This window comes from Spermophilus citellus, assembly GCF_964194105.1.
Source record: "Spermophilus citellus genome assembly, chromosome: 4".
Lineage (NCBI taxonomy): Eukaryota > Metazoa > Chordata > Mammalia > Rodentia > Sciuridae > Spermophilus > Spermophilus citellus.
The window spans coordinates 63,866,113-63,890,780 of record NC_138185.1 but is presented as its reverse complement, the minus strand read 5'-3'; the positions used below and the strand labels follow the sequence as shown (position 1 = coordinate 63,890,780).

Below are 24,668 nucleotides of genomic sequence, written 5' to 3'. Positions count from 1 at the left end.
GAGGGGCACTTCAGGAAGCCGACCCCATTTTAGCGACATGATTCGACCCCCATGCCAGGAAATGTGCTCTCACGGAAGGAGGGGCTCATGCCTGCAGGGCAGAGCTCAGCAGCTTTGCACTGCCACTAGCGAAACCGTAAGAGGAAGCCAGAGACTGGTTGAGAAAGGGAAGGAGGGAGGGCTGAGGCTGCTGGTTTCCTTAAGACAATCTTAACTATTTGAATGCTGCCTAGTAAAACTACCCCACTAATAAAAGACACAGGAAATGAAACAAAGCTAACCCCCCCAAATACAGTGTATGTGGATAGTGCTTGCATTGCAATAGGGCAACTCTTGCAAAGGCTGATGGTGTTTTTAATGCTAGAAGGAATATATATTTATTTATTTACTTTCAAACCCCCAATTTTATAAAAAAGCAGAATTCATAAATGTTTTTAGTGAAGTTGCCTATGATAAAGTAGTGGTTGACTGTTTTCTGAAGTTTGACTTGTTCACCTTTAATAACTGTCAAAATGTTTTAACTATGTGGTGTGGAAACAGACTCTAACAGTATTTAAAAGGGAAAGGTATCTATCGGTAACAACTATGTTACTATAATAGGATACTATGAAAGAAAATGTATTTTCACTTTTCTAAGTCTTTCTTTTTAGGCAAGTAACTGTAGTTAAAAAACAACAACAACAACAACAACAACAGAATGCGCTGGACAACTGTGAAAACAATGTGATTAAACAACTGTCCAGGTACAAATCTTTAATTAAAGAAGAAAAGAGAGAATTAGACTTAACATTGTCTTAAATCTTTATAAGCATTAATGTACTCTTAGTAGAGTACATTACCTTTGAAAATCTGATAGGCTGATGGGAATAGTTCTTTTTTAAACAAACCATAGGAGCTGGAGTTGAATGTTTTGCTATAAAGGTCATGTAGTATATTAGCTGAGCAGGAATTTTACCCATGTACTCCAAAATGCCTTTGTTCAGTTAGACTAAGAATTGGTTTACAACGTTATCTAATCATCTTTTAGCTGTCTCTGCAAAGAGGAAAGCTTAGCAGGAGAGAAAACTAGAGCAATAGGATGGTCAATCCACTCTCTTTATGAAACTGAACATTATATTTGAGTGTTTAAATATTGCTAACAAGTTAACCTACTTAGCTGGAAACAGAACTACCTCTCTAAGATACTAAGACAAAAGCAGAAACTATCAGTCTTCCTGTTATACTTCCTGTTTAGGCTCCTCCACTCCTTCCTGAAAACATTCAACATATTTATCCAATAGCAAATCAGTTACTGATAACTCTCAAAAGGACATGTGAAAGAATTGATAATTAAATTTCTTTTATGGGCAAAATATACCAGGAACGTGAATAATTTGCTGTTTAATTAAAGAAGAAAGGAGAGAATTAGACTTAACATTGTCTTAAATTTTATAAACATTAATGTACTCTGCTAAGAGTACATTACCTTCGAAAGTCTGATAGGCTGATGGGAAAACAAATGAGTTTGTGCTTCTTTGAATATTTTTAAAGAAGTGTTTACAGTCAAAATTTAATATATTTAATGTAATAAATCTAGGCTAATAACTATAAGCTATTTTTATATAAAATCACGTATCATGCAGAAGAAAAGCAGAAATTTCCAAACCACCCGTAGATAAGAATTATAGGTGCCAATTTAATATGATATTCAGTAGCTTAAATTTTTCCTTTAGAAGAAGCAGGCATGGTTACATTTGTTCAGGAGATGAATAAGACAAGCTGACTTTGATAGCGTATACTTAAAAATAATTAGAAAGAAGTGAAAATTTAACATTTTCATAGAAAAGTTAGTGTTAACATTTATATTAGTTTTTTTTTGAATTTTTAATATTTATTTATTTTTTTAGTTTTCGGCGGACACAACATCTTTGTTTGTGCTGAATATCGAACCCGGGCCGCATGCATGCCAGGCGAGCGCGCTACCGCTTGAGCCACATCCCCAGCCCTATATTAGTTTTTTATCATTAAGGAGAAGTAATATTATTTAGTAGTTAAGAGAATGAGAATCATCATGCTAAAAATATATTTATTCTTGTGCTATCAATTAGAAAATAAAATGCTTTTGTATGGCAAAGTTCTTCTGTGGACATGTGGCATCTTGAGACAGGGAAATTAATGTAACTCAACACAGCATGTATAACTTCACTATTTCCCCATTTCTTATTATCTTTGCTGACACTAACAAAATCCAAGCATTTCTACAGGAAGGTTCATAACAATCTTACTTAAAAGTTAATAAAAACTAACTATGAAAAATGATGTTTTAATATACTTGGCCACTGGGGCACTCTTGATACCTGATAATGGAAAAGAGATTGCAACCCAGGATTATGCATCTGTAATTTTTTGAGTTTCCATTGCTAGAGACAGCACAGCCCCCAAAGATCAAATCTTTTTTTTTTTAAATACACATTTTTTTTGAGAGAGAGAGAGAGAGAGAGAGAGAGAGAGAGAGAGAGAGAGAATTTTTAATATTTATTAATTTTTTTTAGTTCTCAGCGGACACAACATCTTTCTTTGTATGTGGTGCTGAGGATCGAACTCGGGGCCCCACGCATGACAGGCCAGCGCGCCACATCCCCAGCCCCTAAGCCACATCCCCAGCCCCCAAAGATCAAATCTTGAAGTCAAATCCAAAAGAGGAACCAGTCTCAATTACAAAAGAGTATTGTCATTTTGATGAAGGAGATGATCAGAAGCAAGAGGTCAACTGCTTCTGCCAGTGATGACAAATTTCCCTCTAACAAAAATTGTCAACTTTTCTTCTATCTTATCTCAACTCCCTAACTCTAATCCTCTGAGATTAGGGAAAAAAAATTATAAAGAAGAAAAAAGAAAAAAATATATACTGCTTAATAATAGACGTTGTATAAAAGTAAGCATGAGGGGCTGGGGAAATGGCAAGTGGTAGCCTGCTTGCCTAGCATGTGTGAGGCACTGGGTTCGATTCTCAGCACCACATAAAAATAAAATAAAGATATTATGTACACTTAAAACTAAAAAATAAATATTAAAAAAAGTAAGATGAAATGACCAGTGTTGTTTGCTGGTCAAATCACAAGAGGTACTGCCTTAATAAAGTTCTGTGGCTTGAAGCATACTTCTTTGTGCTTCAGTCTATTAAGTAAGGAGGCTGGGATATGATTTTCTTAAAGGTCAGGTTCCAGTTCCTAAATCCAGTCTTACACCGATTTAAAAAAAAAAGTCTTGTTATATCATCAACATCAGTGGTATATTCACTGAACTCTTCTAAAAATCCATGTAATTGGGGACATTGATAGAAACAGGAATCTACTTACTCACTGATCTTCCAATTAAAAGTTTGTTTGAAAACAAGATTTGTAGTTTAAAAACACTATAAAAAATTCTAAAATCATTCAAATTATATCATAAAAATTTTCAAGGTCAAGGCTGTGAGCTCTAGAAGTTAATATTTAAATATGTGATTAAGCTAGAAATGAATTGCTAGACTGCATCTTTTCCCAGTTGTTGACTCTCTCTTCTTTTGCAATTGGGCAGGATAAATACAGAGAAGACACAATTCTGATAGAAAATTTTATGGAAAAATTCCTTTGAGTGATGACTTAGTATTTGCTAAAAAAGAGATCTTATTCACAAAAATCTGTAAAATACATTGGCTTTAGTTCTATCAGCCCATTTAATTGAGGGTACAACAGACTTAGTGCTGAGGTAAGGGGGTATATTTATATAACAATATCCTTGAGTTCTGTGCTTATTCCCTCAACTTCTAAATGTGTTTATGTATTTATACATATTTGTATATACAACACACAGATGTATACAATGATTCCTTATAAGAGTACTTTGATTTCAAATTTTTGTTTACTTATTCGTAATTGTACGGGAGCATATGTAAGTAGGTGAATGGAGTACAGGGGAAATGGAAGGCAGAAAGTTTCTCACCACTGATTTAAAAATGTTAAGAATATTTATTTCTATGTGGGGTTATCACACGATTTTTATTTTCTTGCTTTTATATTTTGAAGATTCCTAAAATAAAAATGTAAGAATAAACTAGATAAAAAGTTGAGACTAAATAATTTCTTAAGCACTACAGAGGATATTAAATTAGTTTTAAAAGTTCTTGTAATTTTCTGTGTGAGAATTTTCTTCCCTCTAAACCCAAGCACTATATATATTTTCAGTCCCCTAATCTTGGCATTAAATCCTTCTACTGCATTTTAAACCTAATTTACTAATTTAAGCACTGTGGCTACGAGTGTGGGACCAGAAGTCAAAGAAATCTAGGTTTGAATCTCTATTTCCACATTAGATAAGGTATCATACTCTGAGAGAAAGGAGGTAAGACCTATCTTACAAAGTCATTGAAAGGATTAAATAAAGCAATATATGAATGGTCCTTAGCATGTAGTAAAACCTCAGTAAGTAGCCTCACCTCTTGCTGCTGTTTTTTATTACTGTTACTTTTCTTCATATACTAGGCTGTTTCAGAGATGACCCTGAATTTATTTCCATTTATGATCCCATCATTTAGTTAGCTTTTGGGTGTGTGCAGGCTGTGACATGAGCTTACTCATTACCGACTGAGGTAGTCACACAAGGAATGCCCACTGTGATACTTACCTTGCTCTTCTTACTGCTGGACATTTTATTCCTGATGTAGCTGAATGTACGACTGACTTTTGTTCCACTTTTCCCTTCAAAATCTTTCTTGGAGGGGCTTTGTGGCAGGAAGTTATAGTTTTCTTCAGTTATACTAAATAAAAACAAGATTGAGTTTTTTAAAAAAATGTTTTTTTAAAGGACTACAGAAGTTAAATGGAAGAATAAGAGTTGTACAGAGGCTGCTGAACAGTTTTATATAATATCTAAGAACAAGATTATTAATTATTGTATCTCAAACTTCTTAATCTAAAATAGCACTCAATCTCTAAACTACTTTGTAACAAATAGACTCTTGAAAGGAAATTCTGTATATATAATGGAATAAGAGTACTTAATTAATAAGGGCTGTGAACCAATGAATCTTATGACTGACTGCATATCCAAGTTGCTTAGTAGTAGAGTTTTGCACACATTTTCTAGCCTTCTGGCACACTGGAAAAATCAAGACTGTGGACTGGTCCATGAGGCTATGCACAATTTTAGGAGGAAATATACTGAATATCAGGCAGATTCCAAGCAGAACACAGAAAGATAAAAGAATTTTTCAAAGATCCAGATTTACTGATCTACTTGTTTAGGAAGCCTATATAAAATCCAAGTCCATCCAAGATAGGCATATTTTGACCTTAAAAAACTCACAATGGACAATTTTCTTAAAGAATACTTAAATAATCCATTAAATGGAGAAATAATCCATTTATACTACCTTGTTTAGGTGTTTGAGAACAGTTATTTTACATCTTTCCTTCAGATCAAGCAGTATTGGCCTCAGTGAGAAGGCAGGCAGAAGTAGGACTATAATGTGTCCCCTTCAAAAGCTAAATTCTATTGATATACACATTGTTTACAAAACAAAGTAGTCTGTTTTTAAGATAAAAGACAAATGGCATAAAAACCAATGCTCTTGAAAAGAGAAAGAAAAGTTCCCACACACAATGTGTGCATAAGGTCATGAAGTCAAATATAAGAGTACCTTTAAATGAATAAATGCACATAAGAATCTTTATCACGAGGGCAATATTAAAGAATAAAAGTGGAAAAGTACCGAAGATAATAATTTAAAAAGATATAGTCTTCACCATGTATGTATGGTTTAGTCAAAATGAACCCAATTACTATGTGTAACTATAATGTTCTAATTTAGAAAAAAGAGAGATAACCTTCATTATAAAACTACTTCTGATAATTATTCCAAATTTACCATTCAAGGAAGTAAGAACCCAATGAGCTCAAAACAGTTTTCTTAATTACATGAAATAGCATAGTTTGGATTTTCTTAATTTCATTCTGGGAAAATGAGTGACAAAATAAATGGACAGTACCTCTCAGTCAGATTAGCACTGGTGCTGTGGAAAGGCCGTGAATCTATGAAACAAAAAAGGGAAAGGGAAAGTTAAAACAAAAGCATTTTACCCTACTGACAGATAAACTATTTCAAGATTTTCCCATAGCTAAAGCAACGTAGAGTTTGAAAGTCAGTGTATGATGCTACCTCCCTTCACAGGTTTTGGAAGAAGGAAAAATAGAACTTGAAACCTTCAAATTAGAGCTGGAAAAAGATAGCAATATGGATTTCCCATGAATAAAATAAATTTATGTCAAGATTCAACCACCTGGGGAAAAAAATCAACATTTTTCTAATGCTTAAACTTATTTATGTTCTTATCAATGTACAATTTCCACATGCCATTTTCCTAAATGATGTCACAGGGAGAGTTTATAAAATAAAAATTAAAATGTCATATTTTTCATTGGTAATCCTTCTTTCACAATTTATATACTAAAAATTTAATATTATCTGACATTTTCCTAAGAATTTCTAGAAACAGATTAGTGATCAGGGGGAAGCATCAGAGCTTGCTTTTTGTAAAGTCTTGGCCCTGCCTCTAACTTAGGGCAAGACATTTTGATTTCAGTTCATTCCTCAGTCTGTGAAACACTGGGGATAAAACAGATGATAAAGTCCTTCCAGAGGAAGAGTGATAACATGAACGGGGCAGATGCTTTCTTTCTTGTTAATGGAAGTAATCCATTAACAATCCAAGGCTAAATCAGACAGCAGGGAAACAGGGAGAAAAAACCCAGAAGGAACAGCATCATTATTTCCATCTATCATGTTAATGCAGTTTGAGTACTGAGGACTTGAAAGCAAGGCCCCAATCACAAAATGATAAATGGGTTTCAATTTTTAGTGAGACCAGGTATAGAAATACTTTCCATGTATATTTCAGATAGATACAGCTTGCTCAGTAAAAGTACTATTACCACATAGACAACATATACTCTTTCTCTTTGAGGTTAGTTTCAAGGATCTCTGAGATTACTCTGAGTAAAAAACTTTAATCTGCTACAGATATGAAGATGTTCCACAACTAGATTCTCAGATTATTTTAAATTCCCCATCTGTTCTAGGATCTGAATAGAAATGCAAAATTCTAGTTAGTTATTACTATAAGAAATTTAAATAGTTAAATTTAAATAGGTGGGAATAATGCATTATAAACTCTAAAAATAATCCTTAATCTTCAAGAGAATGGCTTCTATGCTTTTTCTCTTTCTCTACTTGGGGATCTTCTATTTCACTTACAAGGCCTGGTAACAATAGCCAGGTGACAGGAAAAGATCAGTGGGGCAAGAATAAGGATATTTGAGCTCAATACTCCAGGTTCTGCACCATTTAGGTATGAAATTATCAATGTACAATTTCCACATGCCATTTTAACCTCATGATGTCTTAGCAAAAAAAAAAAAAAAAAAAAAATCAAGATGGTGGTTTTAATCAGTGGCTTTAAAATGATTCCCACTCAAGAGGACTTTGATGATAGAAGCAGCATTAAATTACCTCAGGCTGCCAGTATTCTGCTATACTTTTAAGCAAATACCTAGTAAGATGCTGCCCTAGTGATAAAAATAAAATAAATATTGCAGAAAAATACTCAACACAAAGCTTGGCAAGGAATAAGCTATTAGTAGATTTCAATGGAATAAATTAAAAACTGAACAAACGTGATTAGGTACTGGGAGAAATCTATGACTCCTGTAACTTATTCACTGCCAAAATTTTTTTTTTTTTTAGTTCAGTTACTATGACTTCTTAGAGGTGTTCTGAATACTGATTATTTCACCAATGCCTGTAAAATTGCTAACTTTTCATTAAGTGTTCACAGTATCTGAGAATACAAAACAACCAAAGTTATATCCATGACAAAATCAGAGATTTTGGTTAAAGTTAGTCCAAAAGATATTATTGCAGGTAAATAACATTTTAACCAGATTATTTTGAAGGTGCAAAATAACATGCAGACCTATTATGGTATATACATACAGGGACTTTCAGCTGCAACTACTAGACAGTCAGGACCAATAATTTTCAAAATATGTTCCATGGAACACTTGTTTAATGAAATGTTATAGATAGCTCTGTACATTTATGATTTCCTAGTTGATAAAAATGGGGAACACAGCATATCAAATACTGCCTTGGAATTTTAGAATGCACACACACCTATCATTTTAAATCTGCTTAACCCAGATATTTATTACTTTATTCAGGTATGAACCAACTCCTTCTTTTTTCTTCACCCACCTCCTCACCCTGCCATAATTCCCACTGGTGTTTTTGAGTTGAAAGAACACATTTTGAGAAACACTACACATTTAATTCAAAGGTTTCTTCATCAATTTCTATACTTTAAGGACTCCATCATGTTGGATTACTGAGTGACCAGTGCATTATAATTCTGTTTTGGTGGTAGAAAAAATACTATTGGGACATTGGTTGGTTTGTCATGATGACCTGGAGAATATTATCAATTCACTATGAAGAAACAGCTTTGGAGAATTTCAGAAACTTAAAGATGAACTCATTTCTATTCAAAGTTAAAGTGGATTTTTGTAACTTTCCTCCTATTACAGCTGGTAATGTAATGTAAATATATTTTTGTGTGTTTATTTCTCAAATATCTTTTAACAGTGGAAAAATCTACTGGACACTAATATGGCCTCCATTTAAAACTAAGCTAACTAAACCAACTGAAGTTTGTTACTGTGCCCAAGACACTTTTATATAAAAATAATGCAAAATGCTAGCCAGAGCAATACTAACACATTGCTACAATTATGGATCAGCAAGAGGAAGGGGATTAGGGTTCTCAATTACACGGACTTAAATGTTTTAGAGTCATAACGTAAGTTATATAAAATGAAAGAAATTCATTATTTAACTTTGTAATAGAAATTTGTTTCTATTAAAAACAGCAATCCTGTAATACTGCATCAATTTTGTACAATAGAAGACAATCATTTTCCTGAAGGGGGATCCATTTCCTTTCCAAGTTTACTAAAACATTATCTTATAATAATGTTTTTAAACTAGGTTTTATTAAGACTATATTCATCTGAAACCTCTAGTTTGCCAAAAGGACAGAAATATAGATAAAATAAAAGTTCAAAAGGAGACCCATCCCCTAATCTATAGGTGCTAGTCTTAAAGTTAAATTATGTTTTTAAAGATATGTTCTGAAATGGTGAGAAGAAAATATAGTGTTAGGAAAGTATAGTGTTCTGGAAAGATGCACTGTGCCTTGAACTCAGGAGGCCACTGGATTGATCAGGGTCAGTAGTGTACGAAAGACAAGAACTATTTCATCTCTATAAAATTTCACGCATGAAGTCAAATGATTTATAAAAGATGGCATGCAAGGAGTAAAAGTTCTCAAACAACTTTTCAGTACCAAGCCTACAGCATTTTTAGAGCTGGTCAGATGTTGGAGAACAGCCAGTTGACACCAAAGTTGCTTACTTACTATGCAACTCCTCCTCATCATCATTGGAAGAAGAAGAGCCAAGAGAAAAGAGAGTTTTAGATTTAAGGAGGAGTGGAGAGATGCTGATGGAGAAGGAGATCCGCCTTGCTGGCTGCATATGCTGCTGAGCTGAGAAGTAGGTTAACAGAGAGACATTAGTGCATGCACAGATTATGCCAAGATAAAGTAAAAGGCATCTCTGATCCATGTGGAAACAGAATGTCAATGACCTATGGGGTTCCAAGAAAGGCTATCTAGGTAAACAATGTAATTAATGTACTTTTAAATTTTTATATATATAGAATTCTAATGCAGTTAAAAAAAACTCGCCCAATAAATATGTACTTGTTAAATTACAGAAACATGAAGTAAGCTATTTTTAATGGTCACCATTCATAGCTGGAGTTTTCTTCCTTAAAAGCTGTAGGGAAAATTTCTAGTAGTGCCTAAAAAGTCATTGGGTATGTATTTGGGCCAATATTTCACTTTTGACAACATTTGTGCCACAATTCCTCATCTGTGTTTAGCTTTCTTTTTCCCCACCCTAAATTTCATTTATCTCCACATTGTATGACAATGTGCATACAATATTCCAGTGTTTAACATCTTTCTAATCTTTAAGACATCTCTCCTTTCAGGCATAGACTCACTTACCTCATTGCTCTCCTACAGATGAAATACTCCGCAGGCAGCTGAAACTAAACAAGTATATGGAAGAAGTTAACTAATCTTTTCCTGCTCCTGCATTTGTAAGTGGTACCTAACATCTAACAAGTTACTCAAAATAGAAAAGTAGGTACCATCTTTGAATCCTTACAGCACTCTTCCTCAGAATTCTTGACTTTGTCTTCTGGGTCTCTCTGAACCTCAACCTCTCCTCTCCTGTTATTGCTCTAAATCTTGCTCAGATCACCATCCTATTGTCAGGTGAATCCTGAAAAAGCCTTCTACTGATCCACTACCCTCTACTCAGACACTTCCATACATCAAATTCTTTTAGTTGCTCTACTGTTTTCTATTAGACTCATTTGTTAACTCTGTAGGTTGCAAATGTGGTCAGGAAAGAAACCGTATCTGTAAGTTCATCCCTCTCCTACCACTATCTAGTTTGGGACACAGCAAAGAGTAGATACTCAAATACGTAGTGATAAATAAATATAACAAAGTAATAAATAAATTTTCCTTATCAGGCTCTAGGAATCTTAAGATTCCAAATGTAATCACACACACACACAAAATGCCCTGTACCTACTGGTATGCAAGCCACTCCACACCCCAGATAAATGCTGAATGATGTCAGACTATTTGTTGTCTACAGTCACTGCAGGTAACAGAGACCAAAGAAATGTTGGCACAAATAAATGTAGAGTGGCTTTTTAGGCAGTTATAGTCTTGTGTAAAAACTAATATTACTGTAATGTGTGTCCTTTTAAAATATTTCAAAATATGAAGCAAATTTTGGAAATGAAAATGAGCTGCCTTATTATCTATAATCAAGGAGTATATTCTCATGTTAAGAAATCATGGATAAGTAAAAACCTTATTGTTATGAATATCTAAAATATATCCCTAACATATATGAAAATCTTCAACATATATGGAAAGATGTTATGGTAACACAGTGATGTAAGTTTATAGTATACTCAAAGCAAACAAACAAAATACACATATCTATGGTATACTATGCACATACATGTATATATCTACACAAACACACAAAGTCTTATAATTTAACCAAAAGATCAATAAAAAGCCAATTTATTGGATGAAATTTATTCTTTCAGACATATTAATCAATGCTGCCTTCTCCAAATAGAACTAAGAAAATATATGTTTTTCAGTAAATTTCCATCCCACATTGCATAGTTAGAAATAGAGAGCCAGTATAGAAAATGGAGATGAAATAATCTCATTAGCACTGATGCCTAACTTTTCAGAGGCTCACTCTTAATCTCTGGTCATATGGGTTATTTATCATTTTAGGCCTAGTAGAAATTATATATTAATGCCAGTGTTCAGTTCTCAAGATGGACTTCGCTTTTACAGTGTACAGCAAGCTATATAATTATAAGACAGCACTCCCACCAAAACATGCATGAGAAACTGGGCAAACACACACACTAAGTAAAGATATAAAATGATCCCAAAGTTAAGTGTCATCTGTGAATACCCTTCTTGATGATGACAGTCCATGCAAACTGAAGGGGAAAATAAAATCATTAATAAGCACATTAGGTTAAAACATCTAGTGGGCATAATCTGCCTTTAACATTATAACATTATCACTACTAATGTACTTAAAGAGTTCTGGGATACAATCAAGCAGTTTCTCTATTGTCTACAGCATCTTCTGGGTAGCAGCAATGAAAAGTACTAAAACATAGTCTTGAAATGGAATAATCTATAATAAATGGATTATTCTGCATATGCAAATATAAAGTTTATTCTTAAATTCTATCAAGAAACCATTTAAGTTTGTCTGCTGGGAGACAAAAGCCCCAGGCATTCTCTCTCTGACTCAAGAAGAACAAATGCCACAAACACTTTTGCTGGAGTGGATTCCCTCAGGGCAGTTCTCCTACTAATGCCTCAGGACAGAGCCAGCCCCTCAGCTATTCCCTGAAAAAACGAGCCAGCAAAACAGAACTTGTTCTTTCAAGAAGGGAGCTTTTGCAGCTTTCCAGCCCTAAATAAGATGTCTACTTTCACCTTGGAAAATGATACAGAAATGTTTTGGTCACCCCCTTTAGTATTTTCTTCCACATCAATGGATTTTGAAACAGTTCCCACCCTAGAAAAAAAATGCTACAAGTTTATCTGTTTTTTTCTAATCTAGCAAATGACCCAACAAGACACTTTTGACAATACCTCAAAGGATATACATTTTCAAAACTGCTCAAATGTTAACAGCTGGGAAAAAATGTGGTAGAAGCAGTTAGTAATTTCTTGAGGAGGAGGAGACAGAGCACAGATAAAAGCTGGGAAGCAGTAAGGTAGGAATGACTTCAAAGCATTCTGTTCCTAAACAAGCATGAATGCTCATAAGACACAGCTACCTATGAGACAATGTTCTTGTCTCTTAACACTGCTTAAATTCTGGTCAGAGAAAAATCACTCCTTGGCACTGTTGTGGTCACTGTGAACCACAATACTCCATAGAGATAACAAAAGCTTATTATATCATAGGAAATATGCTAAGGCTCTAAATAAATTCACATTTAAGTCATATCACATTATTATTCTTATTTAATAGTTGAAATGATTTAGGAAGAGTTTCTGAAATAAGCTCCAAGTCTTGCAGCCATTAAGTGTGCTTACAATATAATATCAGGATATTTTAAATATCAAACTCTTCAGGCTTTAAAAATCAACTGTAGATTTAATGACGACACTTTCCACTAGGAAAACCATAAACAAAGATGGACCATGCAGAGTCTTCAAGACGTAGAAATGGAGGGACCTCTGACTCTGCTGCAGATTATGAAATATCCAGTTACCCTGATGCTTAAGGTATACCATATAGATTTTAACAATATTAATTTTATCTTCAACAGTCAGAATTTTAACGTTTCCAAAAAAGACTTATAGTCACATTTCTAGAAAAAGATAAGAAATACAATTGGGAATTTTATAAACTGTATATGGGAAAAACTAAAGTGAAGTAGTGATATAAACAGTGATTCATCTTCCAATTATAATATATGCCAATTTAGGGAAGTAAGAAATTAGTTATTCAAAACTAAATGAAGTGCATACTATAAATCAAAATGAGGGTACGATGTGCTGATGAAAGGATTAAAATCTTGATTCAAACTCTACTCTTGACAATAGTCTACACTGGTTTAGGCAGTCAATAGGCTGGGTAGATAATTTCCCAGCAACAGGGGGGAAAAAAGCTATATGTGCCAGAATCTGTAAAACAGTGTTTTCTGGGCATTAGCCACATTATTTATAGTGTTTGAATAGCAACTGAAAACAGAGTAAAAAACCATATTGCTTTTGGAGGAAAAACAATAAAATAAAAGTATTCCATCCACAAGGAAACTGTGTGTCAGATATTATAGGAAAAAGATCTTTCTATGGAACACATTCTGTTGGAATTGGTTTTATTGGTTTTAATTGGTTTTTATAGTACTTCCATTGTGCCATAACACTTTCTGGTCACAGAAGGAAGGTGTACGGAGCTGAAAGTCTCAGAGTATTTTTCTGCATTCCTTTGGCTGTTGCACTCCAGCACTCTGGCTCATCAAATCCATTGAAACTATAATTTCCATTCTCTATCAGCAAAACCTTTAACTCAAAGTCAAGTCAAAGTAGAAAAGGAAAAGCTATTTGTGTCACAGTTTTGTGAAGTTATATCTGTATCTTTGAAAATATATTATCAGGGCTGGGGTTATGTGTGGCTCAGTGGTAGAGTGCTTGCCTAGCACATGAGGTACTGGGTTCGATTCTCAGCACCATGTATAAATAAATGAATAAAATAAAGGTCCATCAACGTCTAAATAGCTTAAAAAAAAAAGAAGAAAATACATCATAATTAGGCATAGATTTGTATTTGAAATGCTAATCATGTGAAAATAAGGACAAATTTAACGGAATCATCCATTTTGTCTTAATTCCCCTGTGGAAATTAAAAAGATTAGGCTTGCAGTAAGCTATGAAGTAAGAAAAAACATCCCACTGATATAGGGAAGCTGTTTTGGCTCCATTGTTTCCAACTGAGTTATCAAATCAGGAGACACTAAAAAACACCATGGATACAAACAGCTTGTGTTTGCTCCTTTGCTTCAGCATCCAGAATACTTGGCCTTTCAGCAAAGAATGTCGTGCATCACTCACTCTTTGACTTAACCTTTATATCAAGGTCTCATATTGCAATTACTTGTTTAAAAAATATATATTATATCTATCTATCTTTTGGAGGAGGTGTTTTCAAACATAGTGCTTTTCTATGGCATTTATCCAGTTCAAATGTTTCTCAGCATCTTTCATCCACAAACACCCTATGTTTATGGATACCACGACATCTCTATGTACCAACTCTACACATCAATGGGCATGACTCTGCATACAATTCCACTAGTGTTCCTCCTGGTACTGCTTCACTAAAACTGAATTTCGGTTAGTCTTTGCCCTTCATGAGCTTGACAGTTTTGATGTATTCAAGTCAGTTACTTGTTGAGGGTATCTCTACTGATCTTTATTAACTGAGGAATACTTTCAAATTAAAAGAGATTAAAGAGACATGGCCACTTAAAATTTGACATATGTTCCTGGATTAGGTCCTAGATGCAAAAACAGGTGAAAAAATTTTAAATTCGAAAAAGGGATGCATATCAGATAACATAAATTTATCAGCATTACATTTCCTGATTCAGATAACTGTTCATAAAAGCACATCTGTAACATAAAAGCACATCTTTGTTAGGAAATATACAATAGATTATTTAGAGGTAAAAAGAAAACATTGTGATACATACTCTATCAGGTGTTTCAGAAAAAAAGAAACTTAAAGAGTGATAGAGACTGAAAAAAAAATGAGTATTATGGTAACATTTGGGAATTCTGATGAAGAATTTATGAGGGTTCTTTGTACTGTTTTTGTAATGCTATGTGTTTGATGAGGGTCATTTACATTTATTTTTCAAGTCTGAAATTATATTAAAACAAAAAGTTAAGAAAACTGTCAGATTTACACCCAAGAATATAGTAAATTTAATGTATTAAGGAGATTTTTTTTAAGTAGCAAAAAAGGGAAGATTCCAAACTCTGTTTCCTTATCTGTTTAAGTGCTGAACCACTTATTCAGAGAAAGAAGCAGGCAAATTTTGGAAGTTAATGTTATAGGACCTTAAAGTAAGAAATATGATAAGAAAGTGGATAAGATATGTTTCATTTTTCAAACAGTAATAATACTTACTGTCCAATCCAGGATGGCTGATTGTCATTAAGGAGATGGATTTTGTCAATGGAGAAGAAATGGCTGATGTGCAATAATTAAATCCCCGTTGCTTAGGTCTGTGACATGTCTATAAAGTAAAAGAGTAAAGAACAGGTACTAAGTATACCTTCTAATACTTCTTGACAAGCACAGAATTTATGCTCAGACACAACCCTGTGAATTAAGGCAGATTAGAAGGGAGCTAAGAGCATTCTTCCTAGTCAGATAGACTTAGATTCTAGTCTGCCTATGTAACTTAGCAACTGCTTAACTTCTGAGAAGTTACTCAGGTTTTCTGAAGCAGAGATAAAGTAGTCATCCTTTATAGTGGTTTCAGATCTCTCAGAGCCTCAAAATAATATCTCAAACTAAGTAAGTCCTTATTTGAAAAAAAAAATGATTACTCTGGAAATACCAAACTACATGTGGTACCTGTTCTTTGAAAACTATCTATAGAAATTCAGAATACTAGTAATATTACTTTGATTTTAAAAAGTTGAAAACTGAGATGGAAGTAAAAGTGTTTAAAGATCATAAGCGAAACAGCAGAGCATCTGGAAAGAACCTCAATCTCTTTCATTTCCTCTTCTAAGATAAGACTGATTCTACATGAACATGAGGGTGACTGAAATTCAGTAACTTAACTCCCTGAGTAAATTCACAGCAGCTTCAAGGCCATAAAATCCAACCAACTGTAGAAGTTCCTGCTCAACATCCCTGAAAGATAGACAGTATCACGCTTCTGGTGGTAAAGGGCTTCCTCCCCATTTCTTTTGAGAGAGCTCATTCTGTTAACCAATGTTAATTATCATCAGTCTCTTCACTGTTGTAGGATGAAATCTGTCTCCTTATGACTCACACGTTGAGAGGGAAGCAATGAAAATCCATTACTAGCATGAACTCGACTCAATTGGGCCAGACTTCTGATTATTTAGAGCTTGTTCCGTGTGTAACCATGGAATCCAAGGCAAACAGTTGCTATGTTTCAAATACAACCATGAGGTCTAAAAAATGACCTCAGCAAAAGGCACAGACTTTCAACAGGAAGTTGGCTGCAGGCAATTTGTACAGATCAGAGAGATAGAAGCAGCTCAAATACCTGCTCTGAGGTTGCACACAAGATGAGAAATATGGGTAAGCATAGAGTTCTAGGAAGGATATACGCAGCAAGGCACTAAAATGCTGAATTTTACCTAGCTTATTGACTTTATCTGAAGACTCAATCAGAAGGTCCATTTCAGAAAGACATCAGTGTAATTAACATCACAGATGACTCTGTCTTAAAAGGGTCTGTCAGATTCCTGAAAATATCAGTCTCAGAAAAGGTAGCATATAAAATAATATTAAGCAAACTAAAATAATCTCATTTCCTCATTAAAACCTGTCTAAAGAAATGGAAAGAGGCAGTAAGACCATCAGCTAGGAATTCTCAGTTTAACATACTACTCCGCAAATAATTACATGTTATTAGGCAGGTCGCTTAAGTGGGCTCGAAGTTCTCATGTTTATAAGATTTTGAGAGATGAATCTGAAAGGATTCACTGATTCCAAGTACTTGATTCTCTTTGCAAATCTACAATTTGGGCATTTTATCTGGCCTTGTAATTGAATTCCCAAAGATTCCATCCATTTGAAATGCAATGTATTTTTCATGGCTTATTTACCTTCATCAAAGTTATACTTGATAGTCACCAAATAATTTTTACTATTTTCCCTCCTTTCTTTTGTCACCATCAGGCTGGATAAATCTAAACCACTTGCATCAATAAGCATATTCTCTATAGTCTTTTTTTTTTTTTAACTTTTTCTTATGTGGTTGATAAAGGTAGAAACTTTTAAAAAATTTTTAAAAAGTGGAAAAATTCCTTTATATCTTCAATTTGATTTTCCTTAGGCCTAAATTCTCTTTATTCATCAGGCCTTAAAAAATCATAAATTCACTGCCAAGATAATCTTTCAGTACCAAATTTATATTTAGTCATGTCAATGCTAAATAGGATGAAATAAGGAATTAAATTTCTATACAAAAAGCCCAGTAATCAAGTCAAACAACAGGTTGTTAATATTTATTTAAAAATGTTTCATTAAATTCCTATCTCAAACTATAGGACACACACTTTACCTTTTGTGTGTTTTATTATAAATGTTTCACTTGAAAGAATTAAGTGGTATTCCACATTCTTTCAGAAATTAACCCAGAGTCTCCTTGCCCAAGAGAAAGAAGGAGGACTGTGGGTAAGGTAGGACGTTACAAAAGCATATAATAACAATTCTCAATTCAAAAACTCCTCTGCGGTCTGGAGATATAGGTCAGTTGGTAGAGTGCTTGCCTCATATGCACAGGGCCTGAGTTCAATCCCCCCACCTCAAAAAAAAAAAAAAAAACAAAAAAAACCCACAACCCCAAATTACTCTGGGGTGTCAGAGGTGACAATGAGGGGCCTAATGTGACAAAAAATAGGATCAAGTCACTTGATTTGACTGACAAGGCCCATGACTTGATAAGACAGGACTATGGTCAAAGGAGTTTCAAGCATATGCTAGCAGGGGAAATTAAGAGATGATTAGGTGGTGACAAAGAGAGGGCAGGAGTGTAGACGTTCTGTAAAGAAATTCTGGTAGTAACAGAAAGCAGAGGGAATCAATAGTTATCTCCTGGACAGTGTAGTAAAACAAAGTGTATTTTTTCTAGAAAGCACAAACTTGGGACATAATGTTTGAGAACTGGGAAATTTAGGAATGACATGTAACATACTTCAAGACTCACTGTATTACTAAAGTGGTAAAAGGAAGAAAAATTCAACTGAATATCCTCAATACTTTTCTATTTCTACTAAGTTGGCTTTGATAAAATATTTAAGTCTATGCAGATTAATGGTATTTTAAAATTAATACAAAGTACTAAAAACTTGCTTCAATGCTATATTACTAATGGGCAAGTAAGCATAGCTACTAGCCTTATACTAACAGAGGTTTGCCTTCTGTTTCTTAATATGAGCTCTTTTTTGGGGAGGGAAATAATATATTTTTTTCCCCAAATTAGCAATATATAGATACATCAGCCTTACCTGCTGATCAAACTGCCTATGTTCTCTCTGGTCTGACTCCAGATCCTCTTCTGAAAGTGACACCAAAGAGTCACCCCGTTCCTCCCCACTGAAAGAGTGTCTGAGTTCTTTTGAGTCTGCAGAGTTTACTTCTAGAGATGAAGATGGATTGTTTCCAACACCAGTTCCTCCTGTCAAGCCTTCCAGACTGAAACTGAACACAGAGCACAGGAATTAATTCAATCTGTTTGTATGTTATGGAATGGAAAGAGGACACAAAATCCCTTTAGTTTTATCTACCTTGCTCATATAGTATTTCTGTGTCATCTACCAAAACACTCTGTAAGGGCCTGTCATAATGAATGCCAGCCACCTTTGCCCCCAGAGGACCTGGAATGCTAAGAATACTACACATAGATCTTTTTCACTTTGTTCAACTCATCTAAATATTAAACTAAAATAATTTTCTCACATTTTTCAATAGACCATATTTATCTTACTATCATTTTTTAAAAATTAATCAGTTGTAATTAATCTTTGCCAGACTCTATCTCTGTTACATGCCAAATTTCACAGAGAAAATATTAGTAACTTCCAAAAAGCAAAGTGGCCGGTTTCCATGTGTCGGGTACTTTTTATAACTTTACAATTACATTCTAGTTGACCTTTCCAACTTTACAGGTATACTTCCACCCAAGAAACCCTACTCTTACTCATGAGCATTACCATCTGTATTCGCCTGTCTAGATAATAACTGGTGACAGGCTTCCTGAGAATTGTTAGTTGCAGATACACAGACATTACACCTCACATTAAAGACAAAATGTTAAAAAGCTACAGGGTCTTAAGAGTTTTCTGTCTTGATATAAGTGAAAGAAAAAAAAAACAGGGTTTGGAATTTTAAATGGGATCCTTGGGATAAAGATTCTGTGGTTTGCAATTACAAACATTTTCTATAACAGGAAGCTACGTAGAGAGGGTTTAGTTACTTATCTTCCTTGGGTCTGCAAACTTGAATAATTCGCATTTGTTATAAATGCAGTGTGAACTTCTTTAAAATAAGCAAGTTCTCAAAATATAGTTGTAGCTGACCAGGTCCTCAGTTAACTACCAGGTGGAACTATATCTGGAGGTGTACTGAAGCTATTTAGTTACCTCTGGTCTGGGAAAGCTGTACAGTTAACTGTTACAATTAAGTTCATACATGCCAGACAAAAAGCCTTCTATCTGGCATTTTTTTTCGGCTTCATAAATTACTTATTATAAACTAAAGTCATAATGTCATGATTTTCTCTACTGGGTAAATTAAATAATAGGTTTTCCTCATTTTAATATGACAATAGAGATTATGACTAATTACAAGTAAATACATCTGTAAAACTCATTTTCAATATTAGGAATAAGAAGAAAGGAAACTTAGTTTTGTATTGTGAGTTATTAGGAAAGCCTGAGAAAGCCAGATCTATGTTTTCCACAAAACTTAATACTAAAAATATTTTGGTAATTAAATTTGGCTGCTCATTTAAAAGAAAAATATGAACTGATGAGGAGTCTCTGAATTTGGAATCTGAAGAGACTGGTGGATTTAGAAGCATAACAGAAACCAGTGCATCTTAATAACTTTCTTGCTTCTTGCATTGTTTTCCTCATCTGAGAATGTGAACAGAACAAAACAAAGAGAGGCGTAGTCTACTATACAGAGACAAGTCTGTATAGAAAACACCATATCTACAGCTCTTGAGACAAACATGATACATCAGGATACATCACTGGGTTCTCCTAGGCCACACCCGTCAACTGAGTTAGTGATGCCCAGAGCAGAGACAATGGAACACTATGCCCACAGACAAAGAAAGCTGCCCATATACATTCCAGCCACACAGAAGCCAGCTAGCTCCAAGCCAAAAGCCAGATGCCATATTTTATAGTTTCTCATTTGATGGCTGGACATACAATGATACTATACCTTCTATAATTAAAGTCAGCACTCAGGGCAGCAGAGTATTGCACACCAGAAGGACACCAGCTCATACTGGAGATGACATCAAAGGCAGAAACAGAAATGGAGGGAGAAAAAGGGAAACAAGTATAGAGTTATTAGGTTTAAAAAGAAAGGGTATAGTTAGAGACTGATGGATTTATTTAATCATCAAAAAATTTAGGAATATAACATTGAGAATTTAGAAAAACGCTAGAATAACAGTCACAGAAACTTAAAATTGTTCAACTGATGTCCGTTTAGACAATGTTTTTGAAAAGACTGAGCTCTTTACAGGATAATCAGTCCAATCTGAAATCCAAGAATTTTCTCAAGCGATCCCCTGGCAAAGGGCCTACCCCATTCCTGGCTTCCTCCTCAGACACTCTCAGAAGGGTGTTTCACCTCCACTATCGGGATGATTCCTTAATATACCACACTGCCCCCACAGCACTCTTACGAGGAGTTCTAATCCAGGACTAAAAGGAACAGTGACAAACTGTGCTAGGGTGGGCTCACTGAGTCATCAGTTTTTGTTTTTTTTCAGTGTTTTCAGTAAGGGTCCAAATTAGACCAGACAATTCATAAATCTTGCACGATATTCAGTCTATATCACATCTTCAAAAGCTACTTACTAGGCTCACCTGCTAAAAATAAAGCATGTGATAATGGCCATATTCCCTTGGACTTTAACTGTAATAAAGGGAATTTTTTTCCCCTTAGAATTCTATAGTACTGAGCTAGAAATTTATCTTTTCAATTTTAGTTAATATCCATTGTGCCCACAAGATTAAAGAAAAACATAAACAAAAAATAATAATTTGATCATCTACTTCCTTTCATTGACCTGGGGTTGGAAAGGCTAAATACATATAGCCAGCTAAAAAAATAACCAATTAAAAGTATCAGTTACTCTGTGAAGGAAACTGTATCAACATGTCAGGAATCCACCCTCCCAATTCCCCAAAACAAACTTCTAGCGCTCTGAGTCAGAATTTTTGATTAACAGAAATTATCATTAAAATATATGTGGGGGGGCTGAGGCTGTAGCTCAGTGGTAGAGCACTTGCCTCTCTCGTGTAGGGCACTGGGTTCAATCCTCAGCACCACATAAAAATAAATAAAGATATTGTATCCAGGGCTGGGGATGTAGCTCAAGCGGTAACACCCTCGCCTGGCATGCGAGGGGGGGTAACACGCTCGCCTGGCATGTGCGGGGTGCTGGGTTCGATCCTCAGCACCACATACAAATAAAATAAAGATGTTGTGTCCACTGAAAACTGAAAAATAAATATTAAAAAATTCTCTCTCTCTTAAAAAAAAAGATATTGTATCCATCTACAACTAAAAAAGTATTTAAAATATGTGTGTGTGTGTGTGTGTGTGTGTATGTGTCTGTCTATATGTGTGTGTGTGTGGACATATATACATAGCTGAGACACATCTCTGATAAGCAGGATCAGAGTGACATAATTTACCTGGGTGGACAGAAACAAGACACATTTTACAAACTCAGAAATACATTTTTGAAAGATATTAATTTTTAAATTTTACACACACACACACACACACACACACCTGCAATTTGGGCCTTAAAATGTTAAGTGATATATGCTTTTTCTTCAAAAGGAATAAAAACAGAGCTGCTGGACAATAGTAAAACTGCTGGGTTCCCTACTGCCTCTTGTGAATGGGAAGGCCTGCAGGCACCAAAAACACCCATCCTGAATACATCTAAGAACTGCTTGATTGTCAAGTGGCCTTCTGGGGCAGAGGAAAGAAAATGAAGAAAGTAGCGGGGGCACAACTTCTCCTATGACTCTTATAAAAGGAAATCTTTAAAACAGCATTTGAAAATAATTTAAACACTGGGCGTGCGGTGGTGCACACCTGAAATCCCAGCGGCTTTGGAGGCTCAGGTAGGAGGAATACGAGTTCAAAGCCAGCCTCAGCAACTTAGTGAGACCCTGTCCCAAAATAAAAAATAAAACAAAGGGCTGGAGAAGTGGCTCAGTGCTTAAGCACCCCTGGGTTCAATCCCTGGTTAACACCCCCCCCCAATTAAATGATATAAAAGAGTTTAAATCACATTAAAATTAATAGTACAAAGCTCATAAGTGCAAAAGCAGAAAGCAGAAATAACATAGCTGAGACACATCTCTGATAAGCAGGATCAGAGTGACTTATAATTTACCTGGGTAAACAGAAACAAGATACATTTTACAAACATATGTAAGACTCAGAAATACATTTTTGGAAGATATTAATTTTTAAATCTCTAAACTGTTAATAAATTGGGCCACTGTACCTAAATATCCAACTTACTGAAAAACAGATCATGGCAAATCAGTTAACTGAATATATGTTGCCAAATAATCGTTCTTCAAAATGTCTTTCTACAGTTTAAAACATCTGACTCTCAGAACATGATAAGACTACAAAGACTTATCATGGAACATGGAAGACTGCAAAGAAATTTAAGATGAAGAACAATAGGGACCAAAAAAAGATAATAATATCTGCAAGGATCCACAATAAACTGCAGATGGTCTATAATATCTGTCCCTTCCTTTTAGCAGAAAAAATCATTTAATAATTATGGTATTTTTTGGACAACATCATAAATTCCTTAATTCCTCAAGTAAGTAAGGGGTATAATACTGAATGGTTCTTTTTTGGCTTTAAGATTTATAAGTTTCAGACTTTTAAAAAACAAACACTTCCTCTACTCTCCTGTTGGAATGTTTCAATTTTATAAACTTTAAAATATACATCATGTTCTTCCTAAAAAAAAAAAAAGTTTCACTAAGGGTAAAATTGTAACTGGGCTAACTGCCTCCAGTAACTTGCATCCTCCACCCTGTCATCAAGTGCACGTTTTAAAAAGTTCATAGTGAAGAGCTTCTAATACAGAGCCTGACAAAAACATTTCCAAAGATTTTAGAATACCTTTTATTGAAGAAGGTATTTGAACAAGTTCCTCCCCTGAAGGGCAATTTAATCAAAGACATGATCATTTAAGATTCATGATACTGTTTGAATTTAAGCTCAATTTTTGGCCTAAAATATGGAATTAAAGGAAGGACTCACTTGAAAAAGATGAAGTAGGCGAATCACTATTTGCCTGATTCCCAACACACTTAGCTGATAGATAAAAATACTTCTTTATAAATATCTCTCAATATGAGAATCTAATATTAACAGAATTGTATTTTCCAAATAATGGATGAAACTTTACTGTTATTTTAATTAGTAAAACAAATTGCAGCTTTTGGCAAATTTGAAGCACATCAGCACTTCTGTGATTAGAAGTAACTTAGCTTACAAATTACTTATCTTTAGCTTCAAATTTTTATCCAACACAATAATTAAGGAATTCAAAGGCTTATGCCTCTTAATTGCTTTCTGAAATGACAATGTCAACAACAGAATGGAAACTGCCAACTGACCTAGTAATAAAGTCTTTCATCGTATTATTAAAGAATGTGTTGAAAATATTTAGGACCTGTGTGCAAGCACATACATATTTCTGATTCTTCTTTTCCAGAGAGAAAGAGAAAGAAAGATATTCCCCCGGATCCATTATATAGGCACAACACAGAAAATACTTTAAATTCTCCAATAAAAGTTGGGTGAGACTCTATTACCAAAGTTATCTGAACCAAGAAGCACAAGATGAAAAATATATTTCAAATATTTTAAGAAAATAGGAAAAAAATTTAAAAAAATTACTTCATATAGAATTGACATAAGCAATTAATAAGTACTGATATTTTATTTGCCTGAATTAGAAGTGATGTTATTTAAAAATAGACTGTTCAGGGGGCTGGCAGTTATAGCTCAGTGGAAGAGCTCTTACATAACATGCAAAAGGCCCTGGGTGTCATCCTTAACACTGAGGGGGGAGGAGGTGGGAAGAGGGACAAGAAATTGTCTAATTATGAATTAAGCAGGATGAAATGCTTGTTAGTATATGCTCAGAGGCAACATGGTTAGTCCATCAAGTTTGTGAACTCTGTACCTTCTCCTATGAATGGGAGGTCTCCTGACAACATCCCCAAGAACTCGCATTGAACTGAAAATGAATGATGGAAGAGGTCAGTGATGCAGGTGAAACAAAATGAGGTACAAATGCATGAAATAATCAGACACCACACTGGGAAAAGAGATAATCCCCAAAGATAAATAGCACAGGGAGTAAGAAAATGAAA

The 24,668-nt window shown here is 34.5% G+C and overlaps 1 protein-coding gene across 12 annotated transcripts in view; it reads right to left on the bottom strand.

The window, feature by feature from the left end:
- Nucleotides 1-24,668, bottom strand: part of AKAP13 (A-kinase anchoring protein 13) — a 351,990-nt gene that overhangs the window by 67,643 nt on the left and 259,679 nt on the right. For 4 of the 12 annotated variants that reach the window (XM_081292573.1, XM_081292576.1, XM_081292572.1 and 1 more), the window contains exons 12-18: nt 24,479-24,532; nt 20,446-20,511; nt 18,501-18,693; nt 15,412-15,520; nt 9,492-9,620; nt 6,009-6,051; nt 4,645-4,777 (exon numbers count right to left, since the gene is read on the bottom strand). In XM_081292573.1, coding sequence (XP_081148699.1) covers nt 4,645-4,777; nt 6,009-6,051; nt 9,492-9,620; nt 15,412-15,520; nt 18,501-18,693; nt 20,446-20,511; nt 24,479-24,532 — 727 coding nt within the window. The remainder of the gene's footprint in view (nt 1-4,644; nt 4,778-6,008; nt 6,052-9,491; nt 9,621-15,411; nt 15,521-18,500; nt 18,694-20,445; nt 20,512-24,478; nt 24,533-24,668) is intronic. The other 8 variants (XM_081292574.1, XM_081292581.1, XM_081292579.1 and 5 more) reach the window with 7 other exon arrangements.